The sequence below is a fragment of the Alternaria hordeiaustralica genome, assembly GCF_023758085.1.
Source record: "Alternaria hordeiaustralica strain BMP 2776 chromosome Unknown scaffold_33, whole genome shotgun sequence".
Classification (NCBI taxonomy): domain Eukaryota; kingdom Fungi; phylum Ascomycota; class Dothideomycetes; order Pleosporales; family Pleosporaceae; genus Alternaria; species Alternaria hordeiaustralica.
The window spans coordinates 190,180-207,411 of NW_026056805.1; the positions used below are offsets into that span (position 1 = coordinate 190,180).

The window sequence follows — 17,232 nt, forward strand, 5'->3', positions numbered from 1 at the left end:
TCCATCAACATGACAACCCCAGACTTCCCCGCCAACCCTGTCTACTGGGTCGCCAACCATCTGTGTCAGTATCTACGTACAGTAGAAAACCTCGAATTCAAGACCCGTTTCGGAGGATGTCCCTAGGTCCCGACCATGTTACGGGGCTGGTACGTGCACGTGAGGTGCCTAAAGATTGATTGCACGAAGTCAATCAATGTCTTACTACATTTCGTACACCGATGTCACTTGCTTAGAGTTTGATGTACGACGCCAGTAATCGTCTTACATCAATTCTTACACGAATCTTACTTGCCATTAGGCTAAAATATTCACTGTTCCAAGGTTACGCTGCTATGTCTTCGCATTCAATACCATCTGTTTGTTAACCAAGAACTCTATTTCCTTGTTATATAGCTCGCCCGTGGTCCTTTGCCAACATACTGCGAATACTTTGTTTTGATCTTTTAAGTCCACAACTTTAGAACAGGCATTCAAAATCAATTATCCTCTTTCTAGTTGCGCTTACCAACGAGAGCTATCTCATACCCCCCCTCACATCCATTCACACTGGGGACTAGTGTCTTGCCAATCACCCCGCTATCACGACGTGCGCGATGTGTGCCGCCGCAAGCGCTCTCCAGCCTATTTCTAGGTTCTGCTCCCAGTTGTCTACCATAGTCGAGTACATGCCCACCCTTGCTGTTTATGGTGGACTGGACTCTTCCATCGACGCGAACCGTCTATTCAGAGATACCGAAGCGCGGTTCCCAGAAAGATGGAGGAAGGATGGATGGTACCTTTCCACTGTGAGTACGATCTTTCCGGGAGAGACTTTGAAGCTGACTTTGCGCGTGTTTCACAGACAGCAGCACTTATCGCCAGCGGCCAACCGGGTCTGATAGGTCCTCTCTACAACTACATCATCTCACAGCCCTCATATCAGACGTCTGCGGAGAGACAACGTCTCGTACGGCGCATGAGAGAAGCCATGATTAAATGCATCATTCTCAACGGCATTCCAATCGTCATGGAAGCTTTCGTGTCTCTTGCGAAGCAAGAACAGCCCGAAGATCAAGATCACAGTTTCACCCGCAAGGATTGGAAAGCTGATGAAGCGAACCACAAGCGCGGTCTCGAGGTTCTTGAAACGCTTTATGGCGATGATAATGAGAAAATCTGGGCATCATTCGGTTCACACAGAGACATACGTGAGTACCCTGCGACTCTCCACTGCTCACGATCTTGAGACTAATGCGCCGTGTAGCATGGCTCTCGACCGACATATCTTACGGTCTGTTCCTGGCCGATCACAACACTCTCGATATCATCGAATCTGAGCTCGTTATCTTGCCTGCGATCATGTGCCAAGGCCTCGTTCCTTCAACGAAATGGCATCTACGCGGGTGTCTGCGGGTCGGTTGCACACGCGAGGAAGTGGAATGCATACAACAGGCTATTGAACATATCGCAAGGACCTGTGGGAAAGAACTACAAGGTCTGCCGAGAGTTTCAAATATATCTACAGAGGGGATGTGAAGGACCAGAAAGGTCAAGGAAGCCCTGAAGGTATCTGGAAGCATGTTGGTATACAGGCTATCTCGTACTACCAGACTATCACGCGACCAGGATAGCTCTCGATGTATTGGTAGCATGGCATTTGACGTTACTTGAGAGCACAGTGTAGTAGATCTTGCTCGCGCTTCACAACTAGTCGAGAGAAAACTGGGCATGAGGAAGTACACGTAAAATTGGTATCAAAGGCATATCTATCTCAAACCTTCGCCACTGCTGTCAAGTACTGCTGACTATGGGGGTAGTCGATATACCCCTTCGGTGTCTTTGGAGTGTAGAAAACAGAGCGGTCGTACTTGACCAGTGGTACGCTCTCCTTGACGCGGAACACAAGATCGGGGTTGGCCACGAAATATCTGCCAAACGCAATGATGACATCGTAGTCCTTGTACGTCTCATCAACAGTCTGCTTCGCTGAGTCGGGTAGGAAGCCACCTGCAAGCATGACTGGACTTGCGTTGCCCCATTGTTCGACCATCCACTGTACAGTCTTCTGGCCTCCGCATTCAGAGTCGTCATTGCCGGTGATGCGGGCTTCGATCAGGTGGAGGTAAGCCAGGCCCAGTTTCTTCAGCTCTTCAGTGAGGTATTCGAAAGTCGGCTCCGGCTCGTCCATTAGCATGCCGTTGAAGTCGCTGTAAGGGCTGAGACGCATTGCTGTTCTTTGAACACCAACAGCAGCGATGACAGCCTTGGTGACCTCGAGATGGAATCGCGCTCGTTGCTCAATACTTCCTCCCCAGCTATCGGTCCGTTGGTTACAAGTCGTCTGGAGGAACTGATCCGGCAGGTATCCATTGGCACCGTGGATCTCGACGCCGTCAAAACCCGCAGCAATTGCATTCTTGGCTGCATTCGCATAGTCTGCTATGGTTTCCCAGATCATCTCTTCCGTCATCTCCACTGGTGTTCGGTCTTCAGATGTGATGGGTACTGCACTGGATGACACCAACGTGATGCCTTCTGCGTCCAGCGCATCGGTCTTTGCGGCTCGACCTTGATGCCAGAGTTGGCAGTATATCGCACAGCCTTTGGCGTGCACTGCTGACGTGATGTCCTTCCAGGAAGCGATGTGGTCTTCTTGCCAGATTCCTGGGGCATTTTGGGCGCCGATGGCGTTCCTGGAGATGATGGTTGCTTCGCTGACGATGAGCGTGCCAGGTACACATGCTCGCTGCTCGTAATACTCTGCGATACTTGGTCAATATCGGCCCTTCGTGGTGACGGTGTTCAAGCTACCTTTGTTCATGGGCGTCGCCTTGTAGTCGTCGCCCATGCGATACCGGGTCAACGGTGCCATTGCGACACGATGGCCCAACTTTACATCTCCAACTGTCAATGGTTGGAAGAGTTTCGTCATATTGGCAGTCGATGTTGGTACAACAGAAGACGAGGTAGGATCTGATCAAGTAGTCTCGCAAGAACTGTAGTGGTCTACAATGTCAATGCTTCGTTGCTCTTTAGAGCGTGTATGGCTGTGTCTACCACACATATTATGGCCATTGCGCAAGCCTTGTGATGGGTCACCATGGTCGTTATCGGCAACCCACCTGGGCAGCCTCGCAAACCCCACCTGACACATGGCATCTGTCAGTCTCAGCCGTGATGCCGAGAACTCGCCTGAATACCTTCGATACCGTTTTCAGCGTTATGGTCCGATGTCGATACGAACAGCCATCGGCGCAGGGCCCCAGGGGCCGAAAGTGCGTCGGCTCAAAAAGTTCCGATGAGAAGGCCCCGCACGTGCCCTGCTAAGACGACCCACTTCGCAGCCTCACCGTCATCGGCTTTCATCCCATAATGCCACTTACGCCATCGAAGCGTGTAAGCGTTTCTGCCATGTGAGTGGGCCCCTCAACTGTGACTGGCTGCTTCCGCAATTCCTCTACGAGGAACACACCTCCCGACGATCTCGCAGCTGTCGACCGGCGTCATGACAGCCCTGGAGGGCTCAATCCCGCTCGGGCAGCCTCCCGGGGCTCCACACCCAACTCCAACGCTAGCTACGATGTTTGGGACCATTGGTCTTGTTCCAAATATACACATACGCAGAATCGCTATGTTTTTGAGGCTTGTAGCGACTGTGGAAGAATCCGATGATGCGGGAACAGCAACCCTCCATTGACGAGATGGAATCGACGCGACCCATCAAAGAGAGCGATTCATGCGTTGGCAATACTCTCGTTGAGAAGCCATCCAGAGACGACAAGCCATGCGAATCAGACATACCTACAACGAATCCTCATGGCGCGTCCCCTTCGCCTACCGTGGAAGAAGATGACGACGACAAGAGCGACGCAGCATCCATTGGCGGCCAAAGGAACACCATGACATCGACACAACTTCGAATCGCAATCCCCGCACTATCAGTCTGTCTCTTCGTTTCGTTCATCGACCAAACCAGCGTCTCGACAGCAACGCCCGCAATCGCCGTGGATTTGAACACCGGAACTGCAACATCATGGATCGGTACATCGTTCCTGATCGCATCGACGGCGTTCCAATTGATCAATGGTCGTTTGTCGGACATCTTTGGTCGCAAGAATCTGCTGTTGATCAGTCTGATGCTGATGGCTCTGGGCGACCTTGGGTGTGGTTTCGCGCGAACTTCAGTGCAGTTATTCGTTCTCCGTGCCATTGCTGGTATTGGAGGTGGTGGCATCAACAGTCTTGTCATGATCATCGTCAGCGATATCACGACGTTGCAGAATCGGGGTAAATATCAAGGTATGTACCGTTGTGTATCTTATAACCAAGCAGTGCTAATACTCTTCTGTAGGATGGCTGGGTGCAGTTATTGCCCTGGGCAATGGTGCAGGACCTTTTCTTGGAGGTGCTATCGTCGAAGGAGCAACTTGGAGGTGGGTGTTTTGGATAATACCCATCATGACTGTACCCACCTCCATGGTCATACTGTTCTTCTTGCCGCTCAAGCATCGGTCTGGTGACTACCTCGCAAAGGTCAAGAAGATTGACTATGGCGGCATGGTACTGAACATTGCATCCACGTTACTCCTGCTCATCCCCTTGTCAGGAGGTGGTGTGACGTATGCCTGGGCATCTCCCTTCTTCATCGCCTGCACTGTCACCGGCGCCGTGCTAGGTGTACTATTCGTGCTGCACCAATGGAAACTCGTCGCACTCCCGATCATGCCGCTTCGATTATACCGCGCGCCGCACTGCTGGGCACTATATCTACAGACGTTCCTCATCGGCCTGGCTTACTTCGGCAACTTCTTCTACCTCCCTATTTACTTCCAGTCGGTCCTCAGGTACTCACCCCTGGCCTCGGGTGCTTTGATTCTACCAGTAGTCATCACGACATCTTTTGCATCCATCGCATCTGGCCAGTACATGAACCGAGTCGCCAGCTACATGCACTGCATCCTGGCCGGATTCGCTCTCTGGACTCTTGGAAGTGGCCTCACCTTACTATTCGACCGAGACACGGGTCTCGCTGTGCTAATTGTTGTACTCATCATAGAGGGTGCCGGTATTGGTCTGACGCTCCAGCCGACGCTTGTAGGGATGTACGCGAACAGTCGCAATGAGGATCGTGCTGTGACAACTGGGTTACGCAACTTCATCCGCACTATCGGAGGCGCTTTTGGTCTCGTCATCTCGGGAGTCATCCTCTCGAATACGCTCAGCAGAGATTTGTCCAAGCGGCCCTTTGTTTCGGATACCCTGATGGCTCAGTTGACTTCCTCAACGTACGACCTCGACAAGTTTGGCCTCTCTCTGGATCAGAAAGAAGAGGTTTTTGATACCTACATGCTTGGTCTGCATTACATCTTCATCTTTTTCACAGTATGCTCAGGTCTTGGTCTCGCTCTGACATTCTGGGTTGGAAACACCAGCTTGAAAGCACCGAAAAAGTCGGACGAAGAAGAAGAACAGCCGGTGGAGACGCAGGATGAACCTCAGCAGCAAGTCATTCAAGGTCGAGAAGTCGCGTCGGAAGGGGAGGTCTTTGACGAGAAGAGGCCGATGACAGGAGAGGCTGACTTAGAACGCAACGTTCACACAAGATGAGCGATCATATAGCATATCACCAGGGCTCAAGGATGACTTTGCGAAGTACTTGTTCGGGCCTTGTTGTTGTGTAAAAATAAAAGTCTCGTAGACATACTTCATAAAGTTTTGTAGCATACAGCGCATTTACCCAAGATCATCAAGATATTGACTATCAGAGCAATCCCTACGCACCGCACGTCTCAGTCTTGATCTTGCAGGTGAGTAGCATGTGCATGCATTCGCCCTTCTCGTATGCTGTCCTCATGGCCGAGTACCAACCGAGTGAAGCGCAACGATTGAATGAGACCACCAAACGTACACCAGCGACTTCGGAACTCGAGCGCAACATTACCCCGCAGCAAGACCCATCTTTCACTATCAATTTACCAGAGAACCGTCTCCAACTCAACCTGGTCTTTAATCCTTGGTATGCCAACTTAGGTAGGTCAGTACAGCCCCACAAAGACCGGTCGTTATCGGCGAGTCGAGATTGGCCTATCTCTCGACGATCCCCCTCCAAGCCATGTTCTCCATACGGTTTCTTCCAAGCCGATAAACACATTCATCCGTCTGATAACACCGCGGTGGGTCACAGCCGGCCGCAGGAATGCCATCGCATCGTGAGGCACGGCAGAGGATGAAAGATGGCCGATTACGTGAGGACGTCACGGATGAGAATGGCCGATAGCTAGGCACGCGCTGGAGAATGGCCGCCGCGACATGCTCCGCTGGTGATACATATATGCTGCATCGCGAGACTTAGATGTTTACTACTCCATATCCACCACATCTTCTGTAATCAAATCAAGCCTATCGTTCTTCAAACATCGTCATCATGCCTGAAGTCTACGCCGCACCACCCGACTACGCCTTCCCCCGTAACTTCAAGGGTTACGGTGAGAAGGGTCTACAGGGCTTGAAGTGGCCCAACAATGCCAAAATCGCCGTATCTTTCGTCATCAACTATGAAGAAGTGAGTCGATGTGCTGTTTTCTCTCAAGTTCCTTACTAACATACTACAGGGTGGTGAGCGCTCAGTCATGAAAGGCGACGGAGTATCCGAGATCAACCTCCGCGAGTACCCAGCCCAACACAGAATCAACGAGCGCGACTACAGCGGCGAATCAGAATTCGAGTATGGCTCGCGCCGCGGCTGGTGGCGCATGTTCAAGCTCTTCAACGACTACAAGATGAAGTTCACCCTCTACGCCGTCGGCTCTGCCGTCGAAGAACAGCCAGAAGTCGTTACTCGATGTGTGGAAGAGGGCCACGATGTTGCTTCTCATGCCTACCGCTGGATTGATCATGCCAATCTCTCTGTCGAGGCCGAGAAACAGCATATCAGGGATGGTATCACATCGCTGAAGAAGCTCTCCGGTTATGCACCAAAGGGATGGTACTATGGCCGTCCGTCACCGCAGAGCAGAGCGCTCATCCCACTCGTGTACGAAGAGATGGGCGAGGAGCTGCTGTGGGCCTCAGACGCCTACGCCGACGACCTGCCCTACTGGACCGACCTTCCTCAAGAGCGCAGCAGCGCAAACCCCAAGGGCTGCCTGATGGTTCCTTACAGCTACGACTGCAACGACTTCAAATTCCACTGCCAGGGAACTGGTTTCCGCAGTACGGCTGCGTTCTACGAGCACATGAAGAACTCCTTCGATGTGCTGTATGAGGAGGGTGAGGCTGGAGAGCCGAAGATGATGACTATCGGTCTGCACTGCCGCATCATTGGTAGGCCGGGAAGGTTCAAGGCGCTCCAAGATTTCGTCAAGTATATCTCGGAGAAGGAAGGTGTTTGGGTTGCGACTAGGACGCAAATAGCGGAGTCGTTCAGGGAGCAGTTCCCGTATAAGAAGGGCCACCTCGCGTAGATAGTCAATCTAATCTGTTTCAACATTAAACTCGGGGTCATTTGCGCACATGAGACAACAGTGACTAGGATCTTTCGAACTAAAGCCAATGACATCGCCTATCTATACTCTCCAAAGTTCCACTGACTGCCATCCATCATACCGCGGTTATCCATCGACATGGCTGCATCTTGAATGGGGTCCACGCCGTAGAGACCAGACCCTTCATAAGCATTCCAGCTCATCTCAGTCTGGCCTTGGCCAAAGCCATCGAACCTCATCGCTGCAGAAGCGGTGTCGTCGCTAACCATCTCATTCCACATCCGCCAACCTTGCCACCCACCTGGCGCCTCTTCGTCCACTTCCATGAACGCCTCCTTCACAGCGTCAGTAACCATGTGTGACATGGTAGGCTTACTGCCCAGCGTGGGGTGATGCGACGCCTGCTCGCGGCTATCTCGTCGGCTTCTTGGCGAAAGTCCTGCCATGGAAGGCTCCGCGTCCACGTCGAGCTGCAGCGGTCGCGAACCATTGCTATGCATCATGGTAGTAGGCGCCGAGTTTACGATCGTCTTGAATAAACTTCCGGACAAGGCATCGAAGATGTCGCGGTATTTGACGGCACCGGGCCACTTTTCACCGAAGATGGTCAGGATCTGAGAACAGGCCCGTGTCGCCTCGAGAACGTCGTATGAGAAAAGGGATCGATCTCGCCAGATGCAGTACACCAGTGTGAGACCAGCTACGAAGCACGAATGCAGGGAGATCATCGTGTAGGTGAGCGTACGGTTTTGACTCAGCCGCTTGTACGCATTGCAAACACAAGCAGCTGAGCGTGCACATGTGAGGAAACGTATGTCCGATGTGTCCAGCGTAGGGAGAAAGACAGTGAAGAGATAAAGCATCGCTTTGTGATACTGAACGCCATAAAAGTCTCGCGCATCGAGATATGCGCTTTCGGGATCGTACATCCACGTAATCTTGTTCCCGTTCTTCGGTGTCTGTGGATATGTTCGTAGCCATTCATCCAGGTCGCTCCGGATTGTAGCCATCTTCCGATCAAGTTTGGCCCGCTGTTCTGGCGTCCCATTGAAGACATCTCTATCGACGCGAAAGACTGTCTTATGGATCCGCGACTGGATCTGATCAAGCTTGATGATGTGTATGAAAGGCTCGATGTTTGACCATTGGGGCCTGACCGAATCTGGCTCTTCCGGATGCGTTAGTGTCCAGAACTCAGGGCTAGTACTGGGAAACTTGAAGAGTCAGTTCACATATCACAGTCCACTTGGTTGACATACCTCGACGTTGATATCTCGGTCAGCGATAGCAAAAGCTCTACCGAGCACAATGCTAGTCACTCTGTCAAGGCAGTAACACGCCCAGAACGCACGTCGCCGCAGTTCAGCATCTCTTGCAAGCTCAGGAGAGCCTGTGACCTTCTTCTTCCTGTGTAAGCCCATCTCAATGCAGACAGAGGTCGCATAACGAATCTGGGACCAGGCGCCTGCACCATATGGAGACCTCTGACCATGCACTCCAAGCAGGATAAGAAACTGCACTGTGGCGAGGTTGTGCTGGTCTAGGATGTAGTCCATTGGCTCGGTGGCTGCGACAAGATGATGCTCAGAATCCACCCCACATGGCTTCCGCGTCAACGACAGGAATCGAGCAGTAATGGCATATATGAGATGGAAAATGCTGCGTTCAATGATAGTGAGGGCACCTCGCACAAACTGCTTATCGAAAAGCTTCGTGTAGACTACACGATCCAGCAATGGCCAGCGCGTGTGGATACGTTCGAAGAATACGTCAAATAGCATGCGTGCCTGTTGTCGGTCTGGGAAATCCGCAACGGGCTCATCGGAGTGGGTAGACTCGGGAGGAACAGGAGGCCGTGAAGTTCCTGTAGCCTGGCATGTTTGGTTCACTGGCAGAGTTGTTGCTCTCTTGCCAGAACTTCGGAAGATGGAGGACTGAATGATGCGAGCAATGGTAGCGCCGGAGCTAGAGCCGACATAGTAAGGCTCCGAGGTTGTATCTGTGGTACCAGATGCACATAAGGAGAGATACGCAACGCCATCGACGAGTGAGGTACGATCCTCACCCTCAAGATCTTCAGAGAAACAGTCATCTCGAGATTCGCGGCGCGATGCACTGGACTGGGGATGAAGAGCGAGCGCCGGCTCTTCGACGTTCATGGAAGATGTTCTTTGCAAAGTTTCTGGGCCGTTTTCATAATGGTCCTCTGCATGGTCAGGAAGACGGGCCTCCAGAAAAGCGATCCGCTCTTCTAGGGCGTTGATATAGCTGAGAAGTCAGGAAACAGTTCGTGCTCATGTCAATGGCCGTGGGAAGGACCTACACAGACTTGCCGCCGGGGTACTGAGGACGAATAGTCCTTTCATACGCACAGGCTACGCCAGCTCTCTGGCAAGATCTGCAGACTGGATGCGCACCGTCACACTAAATGATTCTCAGCCAAGGTGCATGAAGCAACGTCCCACGTGACGTACACGCTGCTTTCTCCGTTTGCATCTTTTGCAGGCCAAGGCCACCCGAGATTTCCTAGTCGCAGGACCTGGGTTTGACGCGTTCGACTGAGCTTCCTTCGGAGAATTGGATGCGGGTACTGCGTCTGCGGCTGTTCCCACACCCCGACCGGAGGAGGGGCTTACGGGGCTCTCTGGGTAGGACTGCAACATGGCCTCGTCGTCAGGAGTATGGCGTTGATGCAACAGCCCTGCAGCTGTCGGCTCTGATTCATACCGTTTGGCTCCATATTTCCCACGTGCGATAGTCCCGTTGAGGCCCAGGTGGAATGTGTGAGCCGACGTGTGTCTTATCGCGAATCATCCACAACAGGCTAAAATGGCACGGGCCTCCAATGGCTTTATCTCGGCTGCACCCATCCGCCGCCTGGAGACCCCAAAGATTGCGAAGGAACTACGCCATAACAAGCAACATATCGGAGGTCTACATCACACTCCTATCTCCACCCCTGTTCTTTATCGCACCGCATACGCTGATGTCAGGCTTGGGAATGACTGATGCGCGCATGGCAACATGGCACATCGGCTAGAAAGTGCCCGAAGAGGCTGCGCCAGAAGCCATGCCCGTGGTCAATCACAGCCCGATATGCGTGCGATACGTGAACGACTTGGAGTTGGCGTGACGTCCGATCGACATATGAGACACCATGGTCCGCCGACATGAAGAGGATTTGGAGGATTGACCACGCCCAGTAGTCGACCAAACCACACCATTACAGCACCATGGGGAAAGTCCAGCTTCCGACCAAGGACCAGATCGCGGCGCCTTTTCGCTCGAAAGAGGCCTTTGTCGACTTCGTCAGGGCTCCTCAAGGTAACGACGGCCATGCCCCAATCGGGGACGAGAGATGGTCTAACAAAGATCTTGAGCCAACGCCGGTGGAACAGAGGACCTGGACCTGGTAAGGATCTTGACGACGCATATCTTTGAGCTTTTATTGACAAATGAAGGTTCAATCTTCCTCTATACTGGTTCTCCAACCAGTTTTCCCTCGTTGGTTGGAATACGGGCTCCGCTCTTGTCACAGTCGGTCTGGTAAGCTACGTCGAAGCATGCAAGCGGAATCTGGGAACTAATGGCGTAAACAGACATGGCAACAATCCTTTGTATCAGCCTGCATTGGGTCTTTCCTAGCAGCAGTCGTAGTCGTCCTCATGGCTCGTCCAGGTGCCAAGTACCACATCGGATTCCCTGTGATTGCACGCTCAGTCATGGGTATGTACGGCTCCTACTTCTTCGTCTTCATCCGAGCGATCGTATGCATCATCTGGTACGGAATTCAGTCCTTCTACGCCGGTAACATCCTCTCGGTCATGCTCCGTTGCATCTTTGGCAGTTCCTGGCAAAACTTCACGAACACACTCTCGCCTACCGCAAGTGTCACCTCGAAGCAGCTTCTGGCTTTCTTCATGGCCTGGCTAATGGAGTTTCCGTTCATGTGGGTTCACCCCAGACACATCCATTATATCTTCACTGTGAAGGGGTTCATCATGCCAATTGCAGCTTTCGCCATCTTCGGTTGGTGCATGGCCAACGGTGGTGGACTCGGCGCTATGGACCTTGCTTCCAGCGAAGGGGAGCTTGCCGCCTCAGTGACCCCTCTGGGATGGAGCATCATGGCTGGCATCAACACCATCTTCGGTTCGCTCTCGCCTATGTTGGTCAACCAGCCTGACCTTGCTCGTTACTGCAAGAAGCCTCGCGATGCTGGTGTGACTCAAGGTGTCAGCGTCTTCGTGTCCTCCATCATCGTATTCTTCCTTGGCATGGCCTCCACGACTTCCATGCAGGCAGCATATGGTGTTGCCTACTGGAACATCTGGGATCTTTTTGAAGCCATCCTTGACCACCACTTCGGCGCCGGAGCGCGTGCGGGGATCTTCTTCGTTGCTTTGGCGTTCTACTTCGGTGTCTTCGCCACGAACTTTGGAGCCAACTCAATTCCGTTCGGAAGTGATATGACTGGCCTTTTCCCCAAGTGGCTCACCATTCGCCGTGGACAAGTGCTTTGCGCCATTCTTGGTGTCGTCGTACAGCCATGGGAACTGATGAAGAACGCAACGGCCTTCTTGAGGTAAGTTCCCTTATAGGCTTCCCACTCACCATGCTAACGATGAATTAGTTTCTTGGGTTCTTACAACATCTTCATGGCCCCTCTTTGCGCCGTCATCATTGTCGACTACTACATCGCGCGCAAAGGAAACATACATATACCATCGTGCTACGATGGCAAGAAGACGGGTCTCTACTGGTACTGGTCCGGTGTCAACTGGAGTGGTGTCGCAGCCTGGCTACTTGGTACAACTATGGGTATTCCTGGCCTTATTGGCCAGTACGAGCCACAGATCATTTCGGCGGCTGCGCAGAACATGTACCGCATGGGCTGGTTGCTAACTTTCTTCACCGCGGCGACGGTCTACTTCGTCATCACCTTCTTCGTCAAACCGCGTGTGTTCCCTGTTGGACGCGAGAGCACGCCCTTCCAACGGGAATGGCTAGCCAATGACGGCCGCGAGGGCTTCTTCGACGGAGACAGGGATGATGGTGTGATTTATGGCGCCTCAACGCCACCGATGACCGACGGAGGAGAAGATGTTGAGATTGGCGAGAAGTCACCAAAGGTCACCTTTTGAGCTCAGAGCAGCAACCTAGATTGTAACAGAATCGAAACCATGTACTCACATCATGTAATTGCAATACGATAGATTCGAACAATATTCTCCTAAGAGACTGCAACATTCGATTAGCCTTGTTATGATATCATAAAGTTGAGACTCCTGATCAGGCGGCTGGACATGTGAACTGCCCAGGTGCGATGTTGTTCACGTGTTTCCTAGTACCGACACCTGGGCATTGACTGAACAGTTCCGATCGGAACCAGCATTCCGAAAAAGTGGGATGCCTTTATCGGCTCCAACTTATTAGTACAACCGGTATATCCTTGTTGGGCAAGTGTTTGGCTATCGCCTATGAGCGGGTCTGGACGGGACACGCAATTGCTCCCTATCACGATGCGGGCTTTTTGGGCCGATGGCATCGCTGACGCTGACAGGTCGCTGCCTTCGGCGTCTGGATGTGTCTCCAACTCCAACGGCTTCAAAGACCACTTCTCCAATTCCTCTTCTTGATATTACAATCAACCTGAGAAAGCAAAGCGGGAACACCCACGATTATCTATACAGCAACGATACTTACCATTACCAAATTATACGACGCCATGGGCTCAGATCTTTACAAACTCACAGCCACCGAGATCTCGGCAAAGATCAAAGCGGGCGAGACCTCAGTCGAAGAGTACGCGAAATCACTCCTCAGACGCATCGAAGCACGTGACGAAGCTGTTCAAGCATGGGCATACCTTGACCCCGAATATGTCATCAAGCAAGCGAAAGCGCTCGATGCCATTCCACAGTCTGAGCGCGGTCCCCTCCACGGCATAGCCATTGCTGTCAAAGATGTCATTTACACCAAGGGTGAGCTGCTAATACATGCCCAGGTGTCGTTCCCTCATCCAGCTTGACTAACGATATTAGAAATGCCCACGCAGTTCAACTCACCCATATATGCCAACGATGCGCCTCAAGTAGACGCTGGCTCCATAGCGATACTGCGCAAGGGCGGTGCACTCATCTTCGGCAAAACAACAACGACCGAGTTTGCTGCGACCACAATAGGCCCAAAGACACGAAACCCGCACGACGCAAAACGCACGCCTGGTGGCTCTTCATCCGGATCCGGTGCCGCAGTAGGCGATTTCCAAGCACCTATCGGTCTAGGAACCCAAACCGGTGGCAGCACCATCCGTCCTGGCTCGTACAATGGCATCTATGCCCTTAAGCCCACATGGAACTCTATTACTCGCGAAGGCCAAAAGATCTACTCTCTGATTCTGGACACGTTGGGTCTCTACGCGCGTAGTGTGGCTGATCTAGAACTGCTCGCCGATACATTCGCCATTCACGACGATGCGCCACCTCCAAAAGACTTCACAGTGAAGGGCGCGAAGTTTGCCCTTCTCAAAACCATGGTATGGCCGAACGTAGGCCCTGGCACCTCCGCCGCACTTGACAAAGCCGTCTCGCTACTTCGTGCCCATGGAGCCGAGGTTGAGGAAATAAGCTTACCAGATGACCTTAATGATCTTCCGGCGTGGCACGCGGCGGTACTCAACTCTGACGGCCGAACCGCGTTTCTTCCAGAATACACAGTGGCCAAGGATAAGATCTCGGAACAACTTGTCGGCCACGTTGAGAACAGTGGAAAGATCTCGCGCAAAGCGCAGCTTGAAGCTTTCGACAAGATTGCGGCAGCGAGGCCGGTTGTCGATGAGATACTTGGCAGATACGCTGCGGTACTTACACCAAGTGTGCCGGATGAGGCGCCACTGGGTATTGAGAAGACGGGCAGTGCGGCGTTTTGTTTGATCTGGACGGTAAGTCATATTTCTGTTCAGGTGCAGAGAACTTGACTAATACTCGCGCAGGCACTGCACACACCAGTAGTCAACGTTCCAGGTTTCAAGGGTGAGAACGGAATGCCAATCGGGGTGTCGCTTGTTGCGCCTCGCTACCACGATAGACGGTTGCTCGCGGTCAGCAGCAAGGTCGGTGAAATCTTCGAAGCGGAAGGTGGATGGAAGCGCTCTGTGTAGCTCTATTGCAAATAAAGTTGAATGGATTGGATCAAAGCATTTGCCGTTGGTCTTCTGGTGAATTACTATTGGTTGTGTGAGTGTGCGTGCTCTGGTTGCCTCGACCAAACTGTTCTACTTGACTCATAGTCAGGTTCGTTTATATCTCCAACACACTCCCCAAACTCAACTATCACAAATATCTCGGCAATACCAATAACACGCAAATCACACTCTCACAACAACATCAAGATGACATCACAACAGTTTATCGAAGGCAAAGCAAAAGCCAGGGCGAACGCGGAATTGGACCTGAAAAGGTGTGCAAACAGCGCTCTCCGAGTTCTCATCCGCACTTCAGTTTCTAGATACCTCAAAGCTATATACCTCAAGAAATCCCGGTTTACACCAGAATGGTTTTGTGCGAACTACTTCCTGTTAGAGGTACAAAATCGGTCGTACTTTACACTTGAAGAAGTCATGCTCAAGCTTAAAAGACAAAAGCAGAATGGCAAAGTTGAAGAGCTCGAAAAAGCCCTCTTGCGCTACTCACAAGCTGCACATCGCGAAATCGTAGCCAGACTCTCTGTCTTGCCACGCGAACTTCGCGACATGATATACGATGAGCTCTGGGCCTTGGATGCATGCAAGGAAACACTCATCGATAGGCTTATTGATGCAGACGACAGGAATGATCAACGTAGAGCGCTCTGGATTCAACATTATGGGAAGTTGGACTACTTTCTCCCAAACTTGGCCAAACAGTGGTTTGGGGGGAGGCAGGTGGCAACAGAGATGCTGAAGGCTTTTGGGAAAAGAGATGGGACCGATATAACTCATAACCCGTGCGGGTTTAATTACGACGAGACTTACCACGTCTCGTGGAAAAGATTACACGACCTGACCACAGTAAAGACGTTTCACTCCGACGTCACGCTGTACGAGCTCCTGGGAAACATGGCTCTAGTCATCGTCTTCGACTGCATGGACGAGATCGACGGAAACGAGGGTCTAGAGCGTATAGGCATACCAGGAAACTTCAACGCAGAACTTCGCCGCTGCATCAATACGCTTTCCTCTCTGCGCAACCAAAAGCCTCGCCCTGTCACCTTCAAATTCGAGGATCAAACGAGAGGCGTACCCAGCAACATCACCCATCTATTTCGCTCGCTGAGTGGCCCTTTCCACGAACTCCGGCAGTTGGGATTCGATATCAACATCAGATGTCAAACCGACGGCTACTTCCGCTATGTATGGGACATGTCAGGAAGGTACAATACTCACAGCCCTTACACAGACGATGTCGATAAGTGGACTCTGCGAGACTGGAGCCTGAACTTCACGCGAGTGAACGAACAATTCGAGGAAGCTCACTTGATGGGCGAGACCTTCGTGTTTAATCCAAATGGGCCGCTCCGGGGGAGCTTTCGCATCAAAAAGCATGTGTGGGAGGCCATGCGCAAGGAGCTTTATCGCGCGTATCCGGAAATCGACAGTGTGGTGAAGTGGACGAAGAACGAGAGAGGTGAGATATGGATGGACTGTGGATGTGTGAAGGAGAGGCATACTTGCTGCCCTTACTATCTGTGCTACAAGCACGGTGGATGGGATGTGATAGAAGATGGTCGGTGGAACGATTCTTGCTACATTTGCAAAGGCCTGGTAGCGCCGGCGTTGTAGCGATAACTAAGGTTGGTTCCAACGAGGCAGATGGAGGATTCGGCAACGGGAAATTCTGCTGTTCTTTGGACGAGGAACGCATCAAGTCTTCTAATTGAGTGCCCTGTCTCAGCAAATAACCGAGACTCTTCCAGCCAACATAATCCAACTGTATTCAAACCGCTCATGTGAATGATATTCATTGAGCCTTGATCACATGATGTATTTTTTCTGTCGTTTGGACACGTGCTTGTTCATTTTTCTTTTTTTTATTTAGAGTCTTAAGCTTTCACTCGTTAGAGTATGTTGCTATCCCGTTGTAATCCCGTGTTTTTAGCAATAATTAGTGCTTTACCCTGCACTTGTAATCGGTAACGAAGCAGATAAAAAAATCCGTTTTTTACGTGCTTGTTCATATATCAGATGCTACACAGTCCTCGCGCTCTCTTCTCAAGACTCTTTCGTGAACCATGGCCGGATTTCATGCTTGCGCATACCTCGTAGTAAGTCTTTTCCAGTATGCATGATGCTCGGTTGTACTGGCCTTGCATACCTCGACTTCTTTGCCCGGGAGGTACGCCTCCACCATCGCCTTTACCCTCGCCACCGCGGCTGCTTCTTCGGCAAGTCTTTCCGCGAACAGATAGAGCGTGATCTTGACTTTTTGAAGGGCCTTGAGCTTACTGGTACTCAAGAAGCGGGTGCAAACGTTGTTCCTAGGGCCTACATTCATCTCTGATGAGAGGGCCCCAAAATGAATCTCGCGTACGTGTTGAAGCTTACATGTCCTCAGATAGCGTGAGATATCGGGGAGGGCAGCAAAGCAGAAAGGGATGGTGGTGTACGCGATCATGGCTGTCTCGACGTAGACTTGGCGACAGACACGGAGTAGGTTCAAGCGCGCGAGATGCTCTTCGGGTTTCGACATCGGCCATACCCTCGTTGGCATCTTGATTGGTGATCCTC

General features: G+C 51.8%; 8 protein-coding genes across 8 annotated transcripts; 6 read left to right on the forward strand and 2 right to left on the reverse strand.

Moving 5' to 3' along the window:
• Window positions 1-768: 768 nt before the first annotated feature.
• Window positions 769-1,228, forward strand: J4E84_009895 (uncharacterized protein; the record flags this gene model as incomplete). The annotated part of the gene is made up of 2 exons (XM_049392454.1): window positions 769-775; window positions 852-1,228. 2 exons carry the CDS (start codon window positions 769-771, stop codon window positions 1,226-1,228), a joined length of 384 nt encoding a protein of 127 aa, XP_049239861.1.
• A 525-nt stretch (window positions 1,229-1,753) lies between these two features.
• J4E84_009896 (uncharacterized protein) lies at window positions 1,754-2,914 on the reverse strand (the record flags this gene model as incomplete). Its single annotated transcript, XM_049392455.1, has 2 exons — window positions 1,754-2,742; window positions 2,794-2,914. 2 exons carry the CDS (start codon window positions 2,912-2,914, stop codon window positions 1,754-1,756), a joined length of 1,110 nt encoding a protein of 369 aa, XP_049239862.1.
• Window positions 2,915-3,683: 769 nt separating this feature from the next.
• On the forward strand, window positions 3,684-5,589 carry J4E84_009897 (uncharacterized protein; the record flags this gene model as incomplete). The annotated part of the gene is made up of 2 exons (XM_049392456.1): window positions 3,684-4,281; window positions 4,334-5,589. The coding sequence occupies 2 exons, from the start codon at window positions 3,684-3,686 to the stop codon at window positions 5,587-5,589; spliced, it is 1,854 nt and encodes a 617-aa protein (XP_049239863.1).
• Window positions 5,590-6,406: 817 nt separating this feature from the next.
• J4E84_009898 (uncharacterized protein) lies at window positions 6,407-7,445 on the forward strand (the record flags this gene model as incomplete). The annotated part of the gene is made up of 2 exons (XM_049392457.1): window positions 6,407-6,544; window positions 6,594-7,445. The coding sequence occupies 2 exons, from the start codon at window positions 6,407-6,409 to the stop codon at window positions 7,443-7,445; spliced, it is 990 nt and encodes a 329-aa protein (XP_049239864.1).
• A 98-nt stretch (window positions 7,446-7,543) lies between these two features.
• On the reverse strand, window positions 7,544-9,625 carry J4E84_009899 (uncharacterized protein; the record flags this gene model as incomplete). The annotated part of the gene is made up of 2 exons (XM_049392458.1): window positions 7,544-8,680; window positions 8,726-9,625. The coding sequence occupies 2 exons, from the start codon at window positions 9,623-9,625 to the stop codon at window positions 7,544-7,546; spliced, it is 2,037 nt and encodes a 678-aa protein (XP_049239865.1).
• Window positions 9,626-10,699: 1,074 nt separating this feature from the next.
• Window positions 10,700-12,610, forward strand: J4E84_009900 (uncharacterized protein; the record flags this gene model as incomplete). Its single annotated transcript, XM_049392459.1, has 4 exons — window positions 10,700-10,878; window positions 10,928-11,012; window positions 11,066-12,051; window positions 12,100-12,610. The coding sequence occupies 4 exons, from the start codon at window positions 10,700-10,702 to the stop codon at window positions 12,608-12,610; spliced, it is 1,761 nt and encodes a 586-aa protein (XP_049239866.1).
• Window positions 12,611-13,194: 584 nt separating this feature from the next.
• Window positions 13,195-14,628, forward strand: J4E84_009901 (uncharacterized protein; the record flags this gene model as incomplete). The annotated part of the gene is made up of 3 exons (XM_049392460.1): window positions 13,195-13,450; window positions 13,511-14,409; window positions 14,461-14,628. The coding sequence occupies 3 exons, from the start codon at window positions 13,195-13,197 to the stop codon at window positions 14,626-14,628; spliced, it is 1,323 nt and encodes a 440-aa protein (XP_049239867.1).
• A 231-nt stretch (window positions 14,629-14,859) lies between these two features.
• Window positions 14,860-16,385, forward strand: J4E84_009902 (uncharacterized protein; the record flags this gene model as incomplete). The annotated part of the gene is made up of 2 exons (XM_049392461.1): window positions 14,860-16,132; window positions 16,288-16,385. 2 exons carry the CDS (start codon window positions 14,860-14,862, stop codon window positions 16,383-16,385), a joined length of 1,371 nt encoding a protein of 456 aa, XP_049239868.1.
• Window positions 16,386-17,232: the final 847 nt, after the last annotated feature.